The following is a 20,337-nucleotide window of genomic DNA, read 5'->3' as shown; positions in this document are numbered from 1 at the left end:
TAGGATAAGTATCATACTGATATAAAGAGAAAGAAAATAGTTTCCATTCTTTGTTATCAAAAACATGAAGTGCATTAAATATTACTTTACGTCAGAGTTCCCCAGACTGGGGTTCATGATGGAACTGCAAGAGGTTTGTGAGTTTATTGTAAAGCTAAATGTAAAATTAAAATAAATTATTTTAAAATTAAAACCATTAACCGACAGAGAACCGTGAACGTAATTGTATTATTTTACTTACTGTCATAATTTTATTATTGACCTAACTTATAAACTAAACATTTTAAGGAAGAAAAAGTTGGGAATCCTTATTTTGCATGTAAATATAAAATGGCGTGAATTAGTACAGTTTAATGTGTTTGGAAGACAAAAGCCTCCCAAAGACAGTAATAAATACTGTAGTTAAGTGACTACAGTCATAATTAAAATAATACTTATTGAGTTTGTCAGGAGTTGATTAGATATGCAGTGTTGCAAATGCAATGCTGAGTAAACACTTCTTAAAAGTGTTTTAAATCTGTAAATCCATGGCTCGTTGCCGGTCTGTGTTTAATTCCACAAACCCAGAAGATATTCTGAACATATATAAGCAGTAGGCTTAATATACAATAAAAAAGTAGTTCCAAAGTAGAATCAATGTATTATAAATAATTTACTGCCATTGTGAGAATAACATGTGATCAATAAAAAAGTAACTGTAATCTGATTACGAGTATTTTAAAACATAATGTAATCCAAAATTACAAGTATTTAATCTTTCTACATGTAATCTGATTATGTAATCTAGGTTACATGTAATAAATTACTACCCAGCACTGTGTACAATATAGTAAGATGCTGATACAGTTTCCATCCCATTAATTTGATAATTAATCTTCAAGAAATGTCAAGGAGCAGCAGACTCTTTAAATGTATTTATCTACAACTAATCTCTGTTATATTTTGTGCAATGTCAGCAAACGTGCTCCAGATATATCTTCCAGATAGATGGAAGGCCTAAGGAAAGCTGACCAGCACATCTGCTCACTTGACTCAAATATATGCATTTAAATATGAATCATAAATCCACTAAATTAGATTGGGAGGCCCTGCGCAAACATAAAGCTTTTATGTTTAAAGCTGGGGTGTTTTATCATTCAGTCTAGTCCATTCCTATTTCACATTTTTTAGTCTGTTCAGTGAAGTGAGCAAGCAATCATGGTCAAATCAGAACATAACATGATATTTGCAGCTAACTCTTAATTGTGACACCTTTTCTTGTAAAGCAACAGAAAATATGTTGCTGCAACACTTACTGAGAACATTTTTCTGAGTGGTCAATTTGAATCAATTTGAAGTTGGGATGTTACAAACAACCATATTTACATGATAGTACGAGTGTCATCAATGCCTCTCGGGTTATATAGTAAGTGATTCACATCTGAGGATAAGTGCTAATATAATAATACACAGTATCTTGCCAAAAGCTATATAGCTTCAAAGGAGAAGAGTCTCATTAGCTGCATCTCATACCAAGGTGGCATATCTTGTGTTTTTTCTCATTAGAACAGCCATTTAATGGGCCATTCACAGTATTTGTTCTCGAGTTGTCATACTTCAGTAACAAGAATGACTGTAACTGACTCATGCCTAACCAACAACACAGAGCAAATGTCAGGTTTAGAGAGTAAATGTTTTCCAAACCAACAAGACCCATGAAGTCTTCCATATACCGGACCAAAAAGCTGTGTTGCGTTATGGATCATATCATCGGTTGTGTTCTTCAAATGATTAATTTTAAGGAAAGCAAGTGTAAATGACATTGTGGTTCAGATTAAATACGACTGATGGACACATTCTCCCCAGCTGCTTTTAAAAAGGCACACTGGGAAAGATGGAAAACGATAAAGCAGTGCCTGTAAATGCATAGTGCCATCTAGGGGTTTTTATGTTTGAGAAATAAAAGGAATGACGCCTAACAGACCAAATGTTAACACATAACATTCATCTTGGGGAAGATATTGAGTGCTAAAGTACGCTTTTCAAGAATAAGCACAACAAATGAAGTGCTAGACTATCGTTATTAACAATATCAAAGAGCAATTCTAAAAATGAATCTGTATTGAATAGGAAACTAAAACATAAAATGTAATGTTCTCATATAAGAAAGTTCTGCAAATGATTTAGATATGTAGTCTTTTTGAGAAATATATATATATATATATATATATATATATATATATATATATATATTTAACTGATTCTCTTGAAGAGACTTCAACAATAATCATTTTCTAAATATTGCTTAGCAACAGCCCACTGAATACTTAATGAAATCCTTGAATATAAGTGATCCACTTAATAAAGGCTTCATTTATTCATGATCATCTCATAAAGTTCTTCGCTGATTAAATCTAATGCAGCGATGGTCAGTAAATGTAAGAGTGGTTTCTCATACATTGAAAATGTCTTCTTTTTACTCTTTTGACCATTTGTAGCTCAACAGGCTACCCACGTTAAAACAGCAAATATGTGAATGCAAATCAACCGTATGACATTTTCTAGCCTTGTGATACTGATAGACCACAAAAATTCCTACAAAAAAAATAGCAGTTTCAAATGTCTGGATATTTAACAATATACATTTCGTCTGCATTATAAACCTCCTGTTAAGCGGGTAATTTATTCAGATAAATGGACACTCTTGTAGCCTATGCTTTCTGCGACATTAATCTTTATAGTATCCTAATCTTAATAATTGTTAAAGATCATTGAAAAATAACTTGTGCAAAATGTAATAAATCAAATAATCACTTTTGCATTTCATGATAACAATTTTTAACAAATATGTGATTGGAGCAGTCAATATGGGCCAAATTTGAACATCTGTCTTAACAAATCCATTCCTCCCTACTTATGCAAAACAATCATTACAGATGTTTAGAAAAATGCCACTGGTGGTACCCAAACTTAAAGAGAAAAGTGTGTGAGTGGTTCAATCTAAAACAATAAAAAATAAAAATAAAGGCCAAAGGTGAAAAGTCGTAATCCGGTTCAAAATTGTGAAATTGTTTAAATCCGGGTCAAATGCGACAACATAAATAAATAATATCCTATATTTTTTTTATGTAATTTTTATATGAGTAAAAATGTATTCGTGATAACGTTGGTTATAGCAAAAAAGCTTGGTTCTAGTAACAAACTAATATAATTGGCTATTTATTATTTATTTATTTTACCGAAGACAATAGAATGGTTAAGCTGCTTCTGATGATGTGAGCTCGTGCTCATCTCCGTTACTGTGGAAACCAACTTCACATCCTGCTATACACAAATTCCAATAGCCACACTGAAACTTCAGCATGCAAACAAACTATCCATTAGCAATGTATAAAAACGAACAGCTGTAAAAACTATGCAATCACATTTATCTATATATAAAAAGAAGAAGACATAACTTACAGCAGTTAGTTACAGCGAAACTGTTAGCTACTTCCAGATTGTCGATGTGAGGCGTCAGTCTAAATTCAGCCGTTCCAAACTGAACCATTCCGATCCGAAACGCGCTGTATTCCTGATCAGCTCCCCTCGGAAACAAGCCCCCTGCACGACACACACCAAAATATGATGAAAATAATCATACCGTTCACACGAATTAAAAACGCTGATTTAACACAAAAGACGCCCATATTAAACGTACCAATTTGAACACTTGGAGAGCCTCCAGTTGACAACCCACATAAAAGGGAAATGAGACAAATCGATAAATTCTTAAACTGTTGCATCTCCACGCCAGTGTGTTCACCCACTGTATGAAGGAAGTATTTGTCGTTTGCACAGTGTTCAATCAAATCCGTAACATATTGAGGCGTTGCTGGAGAATGAGAGCTGCTGCTGTCTGCAGGTGGTTCCTCTATCGCGGACTCCTGCCTCAGTCCCGCTTCTGGAAGAATAATGCAGATTTATCTCTCTCTCTCTCTCTCTCCCTCTCTCTCCCCCTCTCTCTCTCTCCTGCTCCTATTCGCGCGCCTTCCTATGAGTTGATATTACCTTCAATAACACACTGAACACTGCATACACGGTAACTGGTCACGAATGATAACGAAACCCGGGTCAGTGGTACTTTAACTAGGCTATATAAACTAGTTTAAAACACACGTGCCAAGTTCTTATTTTTTCGTGTTCATTTTGCTTTCATACTTTTCTGAAAAACCTTTAAATCATTTTATAAACACTAGCCTATTTGAATTAACGACTCTAATAAAAATAAAAAAAGGTTTTGAATAGGCCTACTTGAACACTTCTTTTTTTTCACATCTCTCAACAAAAGTTTTTCAAACATATTTTTAAGTAATCACTGAGTCATGAAGTTTGAACTTTTTCAAAAGAATGTAAAATGTGATCTTGACACAAACAAGGAGGGTCTAAATGGGTCTTTTCTGTTTTGTCTTATGTAGTCACATGACAATACAAGGGTTCCACCATGTTGGTTACACCTAACTGGCTGTATCCAGAATTGCATACTCTCGAGTAAGTTGCCAACTTGAATAGGCTAAGTAATTACTCAACGACCACTAACAAAGAATATCAACAGAAGCAGTGGGTAATCCGGGTAATATTTGCATACTCTTTTATGAGTAGCCTACTGTGAATTCAGACATGCTTCTTTTGTCACATACTGTTTTTTCGCCTTCAATTTAGTAGGGACATATGCAATTTCGGAAGCAGCCACTGACTTTGATTTGGATGACAAAGTTTTTTCAAATATTAATAAAATTTTTTAACAAAATTGCTTTACTGCTTCTCAAAGAAATAATAAGATCATGCCAAGCTACATACCCCATACATTTTTATTGTCAAGAATTTCAGAATTATTTTTTTTTCACTAACTCTGGACATATAAACAGTTTTTTAAGCCCAACAAATATAAGAAAGCAAGAAAGAAAGAAAGAAAGAAAGAAAGAAAGAAAGAAAGAAAGAAAGAAAGAAAGAAAGAAAGAAAGAGGTTAGTTATTTCAATTTATCCAGTTGAAAATGGACTTGGCTGATAGATATTCTGGTCCATTTCCCCTTTTAAAATGTGATGACTCACTCAATGAGAACAGGCGATCATAAAAAATGAATGAATATTTTATAGTCATACAAAAAGTGCTAAATGAGACAGATTTTATTTTACCATCCATATAGGCTAAATATAGAGAATATCTCCATGGAAGTACTGCAGTGTATGTAAAGAGGGCTGCATCTAGGCATTCTGGGCCTCTTACTTTTTCAAAATAAAATTAGAATTTATTGTGAGCCCCATGCAATTAGAAATTGGATCTGTGTGCCTTTGAGTCACCCCACTCGCTATACCCTGTCCTAGAATACTGGACTTCCTAGATTTTGGCCAAATCTCTGATGTATAGAAGTTGCATTGCATTCAGGACCATGGACAGGTCCCTCGCACCTCCACAAAACAAATGACATGTAAAGTGACCTGATTTGATGAGCCGAACATATAGCCACACTTCGTTATTTCTCTGGATGTCCATGTCTGTGATGAAACAAAGTCATTAAAATTTCATGAATATTTTGCATTGCACAGCTTTGAACCTCCTGTGAGACCAGTCATTATTTTCACACTATTTGTGCACTCATATGTATATGTGTGTGTGGATCATCGGTTTGCATGATGTTTAATACACCTGTCCCAACCAAATAACCCTAGGTGTAGTTTGTACCTCTGTACTACAACTCTTTGTGCCATAGTTTTGCAGTGTACATCACAGCACACTAAACCCCTGACTGCTTTCATTGCTGAATATATAATGGCAATGCATCTACTAAAACTGCTCAGAGATATGTGATTGGATTTTGGAAACTCTTCTGTTTGCCTCCTCCTCCTTTTAGCACAGACCACAAGCAACACCTTAATCATCATCTCTTACAGCTCCCCAACCTCCATGTCCCAGTTTCATTCCCCTCGGCCCAAGCTCTATACTGCATGAGTTGCTATAACAAGATCCAGGCTGCATGGTCTTCCAGAGTTAAATTGCAAATATAAAAACGGAGCTCACTCAAGTGATAAATGGAAAATTAAATATTTCATGATGAAAAAATGACAATGTGTTTATCTAAAGAAAGGTGAGGATAACCATAACCCAAGAGGGGGCTTTTAACCACATTCAATCATCCAGGCTCAGGTAACTTCTAATCACAAGCATATTTTAAAGCTCCAGTCCGTAACTTTTTTGGGTTAAAAATTATCCAAATTACATTTTGGATACATAACCAATCAGTGTTCAAACCTATCTGCTTGCCATAACTCGATTCAAAGCAGTAAGCTTGTTATAATGTTTTTAATTCCAGTGGTACTGGTGGATTTCCGCGGGAAATTCGAACATGTCTTCGCGTCATTACGTCACAAAGAACACACATATGACTGAGTGTGAGGATGTTGGAGGTGGAGATTTATAGCCTTTTCTCACAGCACTTGATATAATTAAACTTATTAATTTGATGGCGGATTCAGAAAGGTTCAGACGACAACCACCAGTGACAACTGGAGATTCACCCGTTGTAAAATGCAAAAGACTTTGGAGTGGCTACAGAAAAAAAGAGACTGCAACCGGGCCCATTCGAAAACAAGGATAAATATCGGAAGGGCATTAAATGTAGTCACGCAATGCTGATGTTGTTAACATTAACAGTTTGAGAACAAAGTATAAATTTGCACGGTTTGACGTACGTGATACGTAGGCTACGCGATCGTTAGATTTGATCAGTGCGATTTACTGCAATGCATTTTCCCCTTAGTTGATCAGAACAAACGTGGATGTTACTTACTTATGCAGATTACATTTTCCGGTGAAAATTCTTATGTTGGTCAAACTTCCAAAAAGTAGAATGATTCTGGGATTCTGAATGACACTATCTAGCCTGACTTCGTCATACTCATATTCTAGGCAGAATGTGAGTCTGATACTGCTCCATAGGGCTTTGATTATGAGGAGTGTCTTAACCAAACCAGGGGGAAAAAAAACTCTGCACTCAATTGGATAGACCTACAACCAATCAGAGCAACGCATGTTGAGCGACGCATAGTTGTCAACAGAGCTCAACTGCACGCACGCTGGAAGAAGTAGTAAATTAATGAGTGTAAACGATCTTTGACGTTGTTGTAAAAAGAAATTAAGAATTTGCGGAGTACTTACAAGCACGAATAGCATTTTTGAGAGAAACACAAAAGGTGTATGTATATACGAAGTTCTCCGTTTAGGATTAGATCTCGACAATAAAGCAAATAAATCTTCTCGCATTTGTCGGCCCTGTCTCAACTTTATAACATGGTTGCAACGCAACTTGACAGATTTTAAAAAATGGAAAGACGACGAAAGAGACCAGGCTGAAGAAGTGTGTTCATCTGAGTCTTCAGAGAAAAGAGATCGTGAGCCCATCCCTTCCATTGGTTTTCATTGTGTCCCATCTTCTTAGCGACCATCGGAGCCAGCTGATGAATTAAACTTTTGCCGAATCCCGTAGGAAGGACGGCAAACACATCTTTCCGATCGACAAATGCCTTGATTGCGGTTCTCTGTTCGTCTTTTAAAATGAATGCGCTGTCGATTTCTTTTATAACAGACGCGATAGCAGAATCTAAACATCTCAATTCTTCAGCTGCAGTCATCTTTGTTGAAAACCAATTCAACCCAACCGCTCTTTGATGACGTGGTGATTACGTAAACCGCAGATCATCCGTCCATCATCGATTAAAGCCTGCCCTGACAATTTGATTGGCTTGGCCTTCTGGGAGCCGAGCATAATTACTCCTCAACGGATCGAGTCCAGACCGAACTTCCCGACCAAAAAATTTTGTGGGCGGGGTTCGGGCTGGCACCCAAGCTAGACAGTATCCACACCGGCGCGGTGATTGACAGCCGCACATTCACCTCAAAATATTTGAATCATCCGCGCTGTGCCAAGCCGAGGCACAACTCACGTAAAGTTGATAATTCCGCGAATAACTGCAATTGCAGATTTCGACCAGAGATGGCGACAAAGAGGAAAAACTGCGGACTGCAGCATTAACTTCAATCAGTATGGCTTAAATTCCCTGGAAATGTGTATGTCTGAACTGAAAGACAGTTTAATATAATATGCTGAATCTCTGTAAACAATGCTGTTTATTCACCAAGTCACACAAACTATGTTTGCCCTATATATGTCTTTGTAGAATTAAGAAAAGGAGAAAGCAATGTAGATGAATGACAAGCAAAAACTTATAGTCTAAACTATTTGTTCCATAAGCTTTAGTATATGTTGTTGTGCATGACACATCGATGCTCTCGCTTTCTCTCTCTGTGTCTTCTGGCACTCTTCAATGTCCCTTTTCATGCTCATGGCTGTTTATCAAGTGGGTCGTCCTCACATTAACACATTACTGCTCTATCCTCTCTTCTCCTCTTGGATAAGCCACCGTGAATCAACCCATATACAGTATGAGTAGAAAGGTCATGCAGTGGGCAAGGAGATTGGCTGCAGGACTAATGGCCATTTCGCATGGCATGGACCTAAGTGTGACACACTGAGAGAAGTTCCCATGATATAGCATGATTTAGCCTATAGCTATATCACAGGCTAGTGTGTTTGTCTTTATGGCTTGGCTTTAGTAGAACATTACAAAAGGCATAAATTACAAAACATGATATTGTTCAGTTTGCTGAAATCTTATCAAACCCCAATGGTTATTATATCTAAAATAAAAATCAGGATTCTTTAATGAATAGAAAGTTCAAAAGAACAGGATTTATTTTAAATATTAATCTTTTATAATATATATATATATTATGCTCATCAAGCCAGAATTTATTTGATAAAAAAACAGTAATATTAGAAGACTGGAGTAACATATATTTAAATATATATTTTTTATTTTTATATTTCACAATATTACCGATTTTTTTCTGTATAAGAAATTAAGCATAAGAGACTAATAAGCATAAGAGACTTCTTTCAAAAACATTAAAAATAGAAATGTTTCCAAATCTTTGATAATTCAGCATTTGGTAATATTTAATATGGACCTCCCCCAATATACGGTATGTGTGCTGTAGACTGCAGCTGCTCTAATCCATGGTGACATGACATTGAGGCCATAATCAGCAGTGTCACCCATGCAACATGCAGCCATACTGGTCAGAAAGAGAGAGGCAGTGAGTTGGGGTTTAGAGGAAGAGATAGAGAATGAAAAAGACAAAAAGAGGGTGAAAAAATGAGCTCTCATCATCCATTTCCTCCACACATTATTCCGTCTCATTCCTGCCCTATCCAGTTCTGTCATGCCTCCATTTGAAAGATGGCAGCCGTTTCAAACTCCAAAACCAAATGTATGCACACACTATATATTGTGCCCACACACTCCATATCAAACCTTATCATCAGTCTCAGCTCATGATAAAATTTGACCACTCTGAATTCACTCATGCGTGGATAAGAAACAATGACACTGGAAAATTCTGCATTGGGAACATTGCTTCAAATATATTTTTTTTCCGGTGCCACCAGTTCTGATTTAAAGCAACACCTTTGAATGAAATATTGTCAGTTTATCATAAATACCAAATGACATCAGCCATATTAACATCAGCTAAAGATATGGAACTATACACTCTTAGAGGAAAAGGTTCTATATAAAAACTTAAAGGGTCCTGTCAGGCACTTCATATAGAAACTATGCCTGGTACACATTGTACGATTTTGGGCTGTCCCAGACGAAATTAAGATGACCAATCATGGCAATTTCCGAGGTCATGGCTCCTAAACTGTGCATGGTCCTACATCGTACAGTGAGAGAGGTTCAAAGACGATCATGGTCATGCGGCCAAAGACAGCCTGCTATAATTTTCGGGGTCAGAAATTTACCATGATCATCTCAAAGTGCTGCGTCCAAAATCATAAACTCTCGAGTAAGTTTTTATTTTGAATAAGTAATTACTTCACGACTGCTAAAAAAAAAAAAAGTATTTTGTAGTTGGCCTATGAATGTGTGTAGTATGAATGCATCCAGACATACTACAATGCTGTTATCATGTGACCAACCGTTTGGGCACTTTTTGCCTACTCTTTTATGAGTAGGCCTACTGTGAATTCGGATATACTATTGTCACATAGGCCTGTAACATCCTGACTGTATGTCCAAAAAGGGACACCGTAGCCCTCGGGCAAGTCTCGCGAGAGTCGCGAGACTAGTGTGTGTAATGGAAGAATAATAATAAAAAGCGCACAGTTCGAAGGGTCCGTGTCTGTTCCAGTTATTATATGTCAAATATGATTTAGCCAGTGAGCAAACAGTACATGGTGTCAGAGTAGAGGCTATAATACTCACGTCCGACAGAAACATGGATAGTTTCGGCGTCCCAGCACCCAAGATGGATTGGGAGTCAGCTAACTTACCAGAAGCGTGGCGACGTTTCAAGCAGCACGCGGAGCTAATATTCTCCGGACCTCTACGGGAAAAAAGCGAACAGGACAAATGCAGCTATCTCCTCTTATGGATCGGGGAAAAAGGGCGCGACATTTTCAACACATGGACGCTAACAGACGAAGACGCGAAGAAACTGCAAACATACTACGATAAGTACACCGCGTATCTCACACCAAAGTCTAACCCGATATACGCAAGATATCGTTTCCACGAGAAAACGCAAGGTGATGGGGAAACTTTCGAACACTTTGTCACGGAATTGAAGCTGTTAGTAAAGGACTGTGGATACCCCAACAGTGACGAGATGGTGCGAGACCGCATTGTTTTCGCTACAAATTCACCGCGAGTGCGGGAGAAGTTGCTCAGCCACGGCGCGGAGCTAACGCTAGATCAAGCCATCGACATCGCGCGATCACATGAACTAGCACAAGCCCAACTCAAAGAGATGGTGGGAAGCAAATACCCCAACAACGACGCTGTACACGCCATAGCCCGAAGACCGGAACACAGACAAACGCGCACGAGTTACAAAGCCAGGCCGAGAGAGCCCGCCACAGCTCAAAGAGAATGTGATAGATGTGGCGGCCTGCATACCACCAAAGAAGGCGCCTGTCCAGCAAAAGGAAAGCAATGCATGAAGTGCAAAAAATTCAATCACTTTGCAAAAGTCTGTAAGTCAAAACTACACACAAACACACACTCAAGAAAAGTGATTCACACTATGGATGAAGACACTGAAGATGAGGAGGTAGAACTTTTTATTGACGGACTTACAAGTGAAAACACAGGAAAATGTAACGAACAAGCTTATGCTGAAATTGAAATCGGGACTCAGAAAGTTAAATTCAAAATTGACACTGGCGCACAGACCAATGCAATTCCCGTACACACATTTGAAAGACTGTTTAGAGATACTGCCATAAAACCAACCACCCAAAAAATCTCCGGCTATGGTGGTGAGTTCCTGAAAGTGAAGGGCACCTGTCGTCTAAAGTGCAAGTATAAAAACACCTCCATCGTGCTCGAATTCTACATAGTAGACACCAAAGCACCCCCCATCCTAGGGATGAGAGCTAGTCTAGACCTCAAGTTAATCAAACTAATACTGGCTGTGGCCGAGGAAGAAGCGAAACCATGTACAGACACAGACAGCCTTCTTAAAGAATACACAGACGTCTTCCAGGGCATAGGAGAGTTTCCAGGGGAGTGCAACCTCCATGTCGACCCACACGCCACACCAGTAGTATACCCACCACGAAGAGTACCGATCGCTCTGCGAGACAGACTGAAAAAAGAGCTCGACAAGATGGAGGAGAACAACGTCATTTGCAAAGTGACAGAGCCCACAGAATGGGTTAACGCCCTCGTAGTCGTCGAAAAACCACAGACTGGCAAGCTGAGAGTCTGCCTGGACCCCAGAGACCTCAACAAGGCAATAAAAAGGCCCCACTACCCCTTGCCGACTCTAGAAGATGTCACCACAAAGCTCGCCGGAGCGCAGTACTTCAGCGTCCTCGACGCCAGATCAGGCTATTGGGCCATAAAGCTAAGTACAACGTCTTCCCTATTAACAACATTTAATACCCCCTTTGGCAGATACAGGTTCCTGAGGCTGCCGTTCGGAAATCCATCGAGCACCAAGACAGCAGCCTTATGGAAAGCATGGAAGCACAGGTACATACACTCATAAGTACTGTTCCAGTGAGTGACAGCAAGCTACTGGAGATCAAGGACGCTACAGCACAAGATGCACAGCTTACTACACTCAGAAAAGCCACACAGAACGGATGGCCTGACGAAAGGAGGAAATGCCCGCTTAGCATCCAGGAATATTGGAACCACCGAGATGAGATTTCTGAGATGGAAGGAATACTTTTCAAAGGTGAGAAAATCATAGTTCCCCAGAGCCTCAGAGGAGGCATGCTCCAGCGCATACACGCAGGACACATGGGTGTGGAGAAAAGCAAGCATAGAGCACGAGACCTCCTGTTTTGGCCCGGAATGGGAAAACAAATAGAAGCAATAGTAGAACAGTGCTGTATATGCCAGGAACGACGTGATGCTAACCACAAAGAACCCCTGTGGTCACATGACATACCCGAGAGACCATGGCAAGTGGTAGGCACAGACCTCTTCACATGGAACACTCAAAACTTCATCATCATTGTAGACTACTACAGTAGATTCTTTGAAATGGAGCAACTCACGAGCTGCACCTCACTTGCAGTAATCGCCAAACTCAAGTCCGCGTTCGCCCGTCACGGCATCGCAGAGACAGTCATCAGCGACAACGGACCATGCTACAGCTCTGAGGAGTTCCGCTGCTTCGCAAACGCGTGGAACTTCACCCACACCACCACAAGTCCACGCTACCCACAGAGCAACGGCCTTGCTGAAAAGACTGTCCAGACAGCAAAGCGCATCCTGGACAAGGCAAAAGCTGGAAACACAGACCCCTACCTCGCTCTGCTGGAGTACAGGAACACTCCAGTGGACAACCTCCAGTCACCGGCCCAGCTTCTGATGAGCCGACGACTACGTTCCATACTCCCAGCGACCAGTAGACATCTACAGCCACAGGTAGCACCCCAGAAAGCTGTCCAAGACAGACGGAAGGCGTGCCAACACCGCCAACAAGCATACTTCAACAGAGGCACCAAGCCATTGTCTCACCTACCTGCTGGCACACCTATTCGCTTCCGTCAGGAGGATGGTTCCTGGAGACCTGCAACGGTAACACAACATGCACACACACATAGGAGCTACCACATCCAGACAAAAGATGGACAAACTCTACGACGCAACCGTTGGCACCTCCGCGAAAGCAGAGATGATCCAGACACTAAAGACACACAGCATGCAGAAACACACACCAATAACACACAGCCACCACAACCTGAACCTGTGGACCAACCGCAACCAACAAACCAACAAAAGCCCAATTACACAACAAGATTTGGCCGCATCTCCAAGCCAAGACAAGTCCTTGACTTATAATGTAAAGGGTGTAGGCGGATCGCTGCCCTAAAAAAAAAAAAAAAAAAAAAAAATTGTAGTTAAAATGTTGTTTCTGTCTCTTGAAAAAAAAAAAAAAGGGAGAAACCGAGAGAAAATGTGTTTACAAACCTGTTACTTACCCGATACCTCAGATACACTGTGAAATCAGCTTGACTGCCTGTTATATCTTTTCACAACTAGTTCACTTTCAAGTTACTTGAATCATACAAAAATCAAAAACATTGTTTCTGACTAGAAAACCAATGACTTATCTACATCCACGTCTTATGTCATTCAAATGCTACCCGTACTTGTTTACATTACAGCAATGACACTAATGATGACCACAGACTGTACTTGTCAGACTGCTTATATATGCATTAAGCACAATTGTTATGTTCACGGAATTCATGTTGTGTGTTCAGGTAATGCCATTTGTTTCTTAAGAAGGGAGATGTAACATCCTGACTGTATGTCCAAAAAGGGACACCGTAGCCCTCGGGCAAGTCTCGCGAGAGTCGCGAGACTAGTGTGTGTAATGGAAGAATAATAATAAAAAGCGCACAGTTCGAAGGGTCCGTGTCTGTTCCAGTTATTATATGTCAAATATGATTTAGCCAGTGAGCAAACATTACAAGGCCTACTGTTTTTTTGTTGTTTTTTTTCTGATGCAGCCAGTGTGTTTGCTTCTAGGACCTATACGTCTACTAACTATATAAAAATGCAACATGAAATGCATATTGATCAACGTGACATTACTCTAAAACTTAAAGGGGAGATATCATGAAAATCGGACTATTTCCATGTTTAAGTGAGCTATAATCGGCGGGTCCCCGGCGGTGCATCTATACCAACCCAGAAAACGTGAAAAGTGAAAACCCTGTTTTGGTAAGCCTTTTTGTTAGCATGTCAAAAAAAAAATAAGCCGATGAGATTTCGCTCTCCTTCTGACGTATTAAAATATTACCGCGCCTTAATCTGCACGTTTCCACCCACCCACGGCGCCATTTGGTTTTCGCAAGCGACAACAGTGTAAATTCTAGCGCAGTGGCAAAAGTTTGAGCAAATCATGCCTCGCTCAGGCTTCAGTTCATTCTTGTGGTATTTTGAGCAAAAAATGTCACAAGCTTATAAAGACCTCGGGTGACTGTGTCAACTTGTGTAAAAGTTAAACATGACTGTACATGCAAGTAGATGAAAAGAATAAATGTAACAACTACATAAATGGATCCACTAACCATTCAGAAACGTCCAGGTGCAGTCTAAAAGTAGCAACTTCTTCCTGAGGCTGCACTCCGCTACTGGTTATTTCTGAGATTTTGGATGAGTGAGATTATTCGCGTGTTTTGTTATTGTATCCGAAGCTGTAAAGGATCGGTTGTCTTTTGAATGGGGGCGGGGAGCAGCAGCTCATTTGCATTTAAAGGGACACACACACACAAACGGTGCGTTTTTGTTCACACCAGACACATTCTGGGGACACCATAGATTTATATTACATCTTGTGAAAATAGGCATAATATGTCACCTTTAAAACTACCACTTCAAGCTCCATTTGCAAAATTAGCATGCCAAGTTGGCCTCTTTTCCCTAAATATATTGTCCTCTTTTGCTTCCTCCTGTTTTTTTAGCACACATAAAAAACAGCATTTCCGAAGTGCGATTCATCTTGCTCTATTTGTTTATCACTACTGCATGCTGATGACGTTTTTTTCTTCTGTACTAACTTGCGTCGTAACCTACGATTCATTTGGTGTTATCATTGTACAGTCTACATATATGTCGTCCCCAATTTATATATCGTGTTTATGTCGTACAGCGTGATTTGTAATAAACTTATAGGATTGCCAAAATCGCACAGTCTGTAGCAGGCTGTCACAGAGTCACCCCCAATTTTCACCAACTGCGGAACGGCTGCGGATCCGCTCCGGAACGGCGGCGGAGTCAATAGGTTTCCATTAAAGTCAATGTGTGTATTTTCACTGACTGCGTTCCGACTCCGTCCCAGCTACGGCGATCAGCGGCCCTCGGAGCAGATACGCAGAGTTTCTATTTTTGCCTGATGCCACAGCTGTTCCGCAGCAATTCAGCACAGGGCAGATTATGCGGGACAGGTTATATCGCGCGATCATACCTGAATCTCATGGGTCTTCGTGACTTCAGCTGTCAGTCATGGCCACAGCCATTCCGCATCAAGTCTGGACCTGGTGAGTATTGAAGGACGGCGGAGCATGGAGCCGTCACGCAGCGGAGCCGATCCGCAGTCGTTCCGCAGTTGGTGGAAATCCGGGGTCAGCCACACAGCCCCAATCATCACTCAATCACCAGGACCAACCCACTCCTTCACAATCACCAGAGTACTGATTCGCTGCACCTGCACTCCCTCATCTACACACCCTTTATATGCCCCGTTCACCTTTCACTCCTTGTCTGGTCTCGCTCCACTTCAGACTTTTCAGCTTTTCGCCAGCGTCTGAACCCGGAAGTGCGCCACCATTTATGACGACACCGCCGGTTTGGAGAGTTTAATTCAGAAAGCTGTGCGTATCTCTCAACATCTTTCAGCCCACTCATTGGATCAACCCGCTTCGCATCCTCTGCCCATCTCTCCATCTGTCGCCCTTCCAGCACCAGATCCCATGCAGGTAGACACTTACCATCTCTCCAACTCTGAGCATCAAAGAAGACTAACACAGCACTTGTGTCTATATTGTGGGGGAGAAGGTCATATCATCACCAACTGCCCGATACGACCACCATTCCCAGCGGTGAGTACCATCCAGTTTCTGCCCAAAGTTGCACCTCTCACTCGCACACCTGTCCAAATTCTAACCCCAAAACTTCTCGTTTCAGCGCAAGCGCTCATCGACTCCGGGTCTGCAGGGAACTTCATCTCTCATCAACTTCTCCAAAGACTCAACATCCAAAGGGAAACGCTGCACACAAGAATTAGCCATTTACACCATCCTCAGCAAGCCGCTGGGCATTGTTCATGTCTGCCACTTCTCCCTCACAGTCACGCTATGTGTCGGCTGCCTGCATGAGGAGAATATCTCTTTTTTGGTGCTGGAAGGTTCACCGTTGACATCATCCTGGAACCCCCCTGGATGACCCAGCACGAACCCACCATCCATTGGAACTCAGGAGAGATTTTACAATGGAGTGATTCCTGTTTCCAGAACTGTCTGTCATCTGTGATGAAATCGTCTGCCCAGAGACTGGGAGTAAAACTTAAATCCCTCCAGGGCAATCCAGGATACATTCAGCAAATAGTTGGCGAACCATCTACCACCTCATTGGCCATGGGACTGCGCCATCGACCTGCTGCCTGGGGCAACGCCACCTAAGGGTAAAGTCTACCCACTGTCCATCCCGGAACAGAAGGCCATGGATGAGTAGATTCAGGAGGCTCTCAAACAATGTTTTATCTGTCCATCGACATCCCCTGCCGCATCCAGCAGCTTCTTCGTAGCAAAAAAGGACGGAGGCTTGCGGCCGTGCCCTAAACGCATAGACTGTCAAATACAGTTATCCTCTTCCTCTGGTCCCTGCCGCTTTGGAACAGCTCCATGGGGCTTGCATCTTCTCCAAGCTGGACCTACGGAGCACCTATAACCTCATTCGGATACGTGAGGGTGACGAATGGAAGATTGCGTTCATCACTCCGGCAGGCCACTGCGAGTACCAGGACACCCAGGCAGCCAGTGAACCCTCTCGCTCCTACATGATCGCTACTGATGGCCCAGGATATCTCCCGATATGTCAGAGGGTGCTCAGTCTGTGCCATCACCTACATGCTGCCGGAAGCTACCCAAGGGAAAGTTGGTACCTCTGCCGATACCCATATGTCCCTGGTCCCACCTTGGCATTGACTTCAAGACAGACCTTCTTCCGTCCAACCATCATACCGGTGTATTTGTCGTCGTCGACTGCTTCTCCAAGGCCTGTAAACTCATTCCGTTGTTCCACCATTTCTCTGCTTTTAATAAAAACTGTGTGCACCGAAACCTTCTGTGTTTGTGACACAGGCATTAGGGGTTCCTATCATGGATCCTTTTATGCATTTAGTTTTAATTAATCTAGTTTTAATTTTTAATTAGTTAATCTATCAAACATCTCGTAAAATACTTATCACAACAAAAAAACATAAAATAACCTGTAACATGAAAGTATTATGCAATCAAGACCTATCTCCTTACAGCTATAGAACCTTTTTTATTATTGAACGAAAAGAACCCAGTTATCTATAGAATTATTATAATTTTATAAAACTTTTTATTTTATTTTATTTGAACATTTTGTGTGTTATCACCCAACAAATTTGGTTTAAGACCTGACTGTCATTGATGTTATTTTATTTTTAATATTTATCCAAACAAAAATAACAGAAAACAAATGAACAACAAATAAAATTTGCAGCACAGTGTATTAGTACTTTTTGAACATTTCCAGACCATTTCAACAATACTGTGATAACAGTATAATGAAGGGTGTTGGGTGTGGAAACGGCATGGAAGAAGAGGCAGTTATTCCACCCCCACCCCACCCAGTGTGTGTTCAGGTTGTATTAGGCAGTAGTATATGTGATATAGGTTACAGAGTGAACTGACCTGTGGGGTGGGAGGACAGATAACCAGCAGGAATCAAGACAAGCTGCTTGAAACAAATGTGTGAGACAGCAATCACGGGGAAAACGCAGAGGCGAACGCATGTGGGTGGGCTTGGAAACACATGCTGAGTAGTGTCATGCTCAAGCACACAACTGCAAGCTGAAGCTGCTGAAAATAACTTTGAAACCTCTGATACACATTTCTGAAAAGATTTCCTTTTCAATCTTCTATCTTCGACTGTCAATAGCCTATAGAAAAATACATAAATGGAATAATTATTGTGTTGCAGGTGCTTTCAGCTGGTGTCAGGTTATATGAGAATGTGCTGTCTTTGTAATGCATTTCCATTCAAAGGGATGTAAACTGATAGGAAAAACATAAGCCTTAAAAGATCCCATGTACAATATTAATATCACAACCTTCATCTTTCATTTTAAATAGCAGACAGTTTATAATTAGCTGTTAGCCTAATTCATCATACACAACTGATCATTCATCATACACAACTGAGCATGTTTGCCTTAATGGAAACCTGCTGCTCCAATGCAGAAAGAACCTTACAGTTATTAAGACATAAACTTCAAAAGAAAATCTTTAACGAAATAATCAAAATAAGAATATTTTAAATAAGCCAATCAAAATAAGAGTTTCAGAGAAGACCAGAAACCAATAGCATTTGTTAACTGTTTGGACCTCCGCCCCCTGTCAAAACTAACTACTGTGCATAAATATTTTAGCTCTGGAATGTGTTCAGATCTGCGCGTGAGAGACCTGACTCGAAGTTTTGTTATTTCTCCTTTCAACGTGCTGATTTGTGTGCACAATCATATTTTTTGTGCTCGAGTTTGGGATTTGTTATTATTATTGATATTTAGCAATAAAATGTGTTTATATGAATGGTTTCAAAAACTTAAAATGATGCCATAGTATTTATTTATTTATTTTAAGACACCATTTAAAAAAAATAAAAAAAAATCTGACAGTTGCACCACCTGACATTTTGGGGGTTTAAGATGAAAAATAAAATATTATGTAAATTTTAATTTACCAAAAATTTTATTCAAACTAAATAGGTTTTATATAATAAAGTGATATAGCCTGTGTCATGAATTTATCAAATTATTTTAAAAGGAAATAATGCACTTGGACGCAGAGTGAACCATTTCATGAGGGCTGGCTTTATGGAACTGATATCCATATACTGTAGCCTATTCAAAGGCTTCCACCTCCATGTTAGTCTGTCTAGTTGCACAAAGAGCGGCGCTACCACAGTAATTAGCCAAATGACTGTGGAGGAGGATGCAGAGGGAAGAAACAGGCCACATATCAAGTAATTTGCCAGATAACTGAGAACTTCCTAAGTCTGCAAATAGTTTTTTCATCACACATTGGCATGATTTTGCATATAGGATTACTGAGCTTTACTTCACAATTGTCTCTTTTTTTTTAGTTAGTTCATAAGTTGTACCCCTAGGGGGCTCTATAGTGCATCTTAACATTTGGAAGTGTGAGGCTTTTGATAAACCCTAAGTTAAACTAAAGTAGCCTACTTAAAATACACAATGGCTAATCAAAAACATGTTCAGATGATGGTCTTAATGAGGAAAGAACTGGCTGAGATGACTTCCTCCAGCATCTAATGTGACTGCTTTAAAGGTTTCAAAAAGCAAACCTGGCTCCAGACAGAGTCAAATATATCAGCGAAATCACGCAGTTCCTGTCTCGGTGTCTGTTGCCATAGCAACTAACTAACCATTCGACACATGCTCTGCAACTCTGTGTATACCACCACAAAGATAATATGGGGGGGAAATGTGGTCAGGTTTAAGACAATTTGCCCTTCCCTTTTTATATAAACAATTCCAGGTTTCTCTTAGATTTATTGGCATGGCCTAGTTGTTGTGTGAATGTGGCAGGGAGGGGTGGGGCATTCTCCATTCACCACGCTTCATTACATTCCAGACAGATTTCATATTCCAACTAGTCCAAAGACACCCGTAGGTCAATCTGCCAGCATATTTCACAGCATAATGAATACTGGTTCTTGGGTTGGGTGCAGGAACAGGCCAAACCATGACATCCAGAAAGCTGTGTAGCCTATTGTGTGTCTTCGGTCTCAAGTACATGCTAGGTCAGTATAACACATCAAAAGAGATCAACAGGAACTTCCAAACAGCGTTATATAGAAAAATACTGATAGTTTTCGACTAAATTAATTATGATATTATGATTTATCGCCTCAACACTGTAAAATCAAACTTCTATTTTTATCAGACACTAATGTTG

General features: G+C 40.2%; 1 protein-coding gene and 1 long non-coding RNA gene across 17 annotated transcripts in view; one reads left to right on the top strand and one right to left on the bottom strand.

Moving 5' to 3' along the window:
• Positions 1-14,871, bottom strand: part of gria2b (glutamate receptor, ionotropic, AMPA 2b) — a 40,376-nt gene extending 25,505 nt beyond the window's left edge. For 8 of the 16 annotated variants that reach the window (XR_013799715.1, XM_079630371.1, XM_079630372.1 and 5 more), the window contains exons 1-3: positions 14,680-14,812; positions 3,680-3,922; positions 3,442-3,582 (exon numbers count right to left, since the gene is read on the bottom strand). Coding sequence is in view for 11 of the 16 variants with exons in the window: in XM_079630371.1 (XP_079486497.1) it covers positions 3,442-3,582; positions 3,680-3,764 (226 nt within the window). In the remaining 5 variants the exon portion in view is untranslated. Of the gene's footprint in view, positions 1-3,441; positions 3,583-3,679; positions 3,923-14,679 lie in introns of all 16 variants that reach the window. The other 8 variants (XR_013799713.1, XM_079630369.1, XM_079630368.1 and 5 more) reach the window with 8 other exon arrangements.
• On the top strand, positions 14,201-16,115 carry LOC307007915. The gene is made up of 3 exons (XR_013799716.1): positions 14,201-14,329; positions 15,892-15,981; positions 16,070-16,115. It is a non-coding gene; the product is annotated as an uncharacterized lncRNA (long non-coding RNA).
• The last annotated feature ends 4,222 nt before the right edge of the window (positions 16,116-20,337 follow it).

Source organism: Phoxinus phoxinus, assembly GCF_949152265.1.
Source record: "Phoxinus phoxinus genome assembly, chromosome: 12".
Lineage (NCBI taxonomy): Eukaryota > Metazoa > Chordata > Actinopteri > Cypriniformes > Leuciscidae > Phoxinus > Phoxinus phoxinus.
The sequence above is the reverse complement of the archived record's forward strand: the minus strand, read 5'-3'. Positions and strand labels throughout refer to the sequence as shown.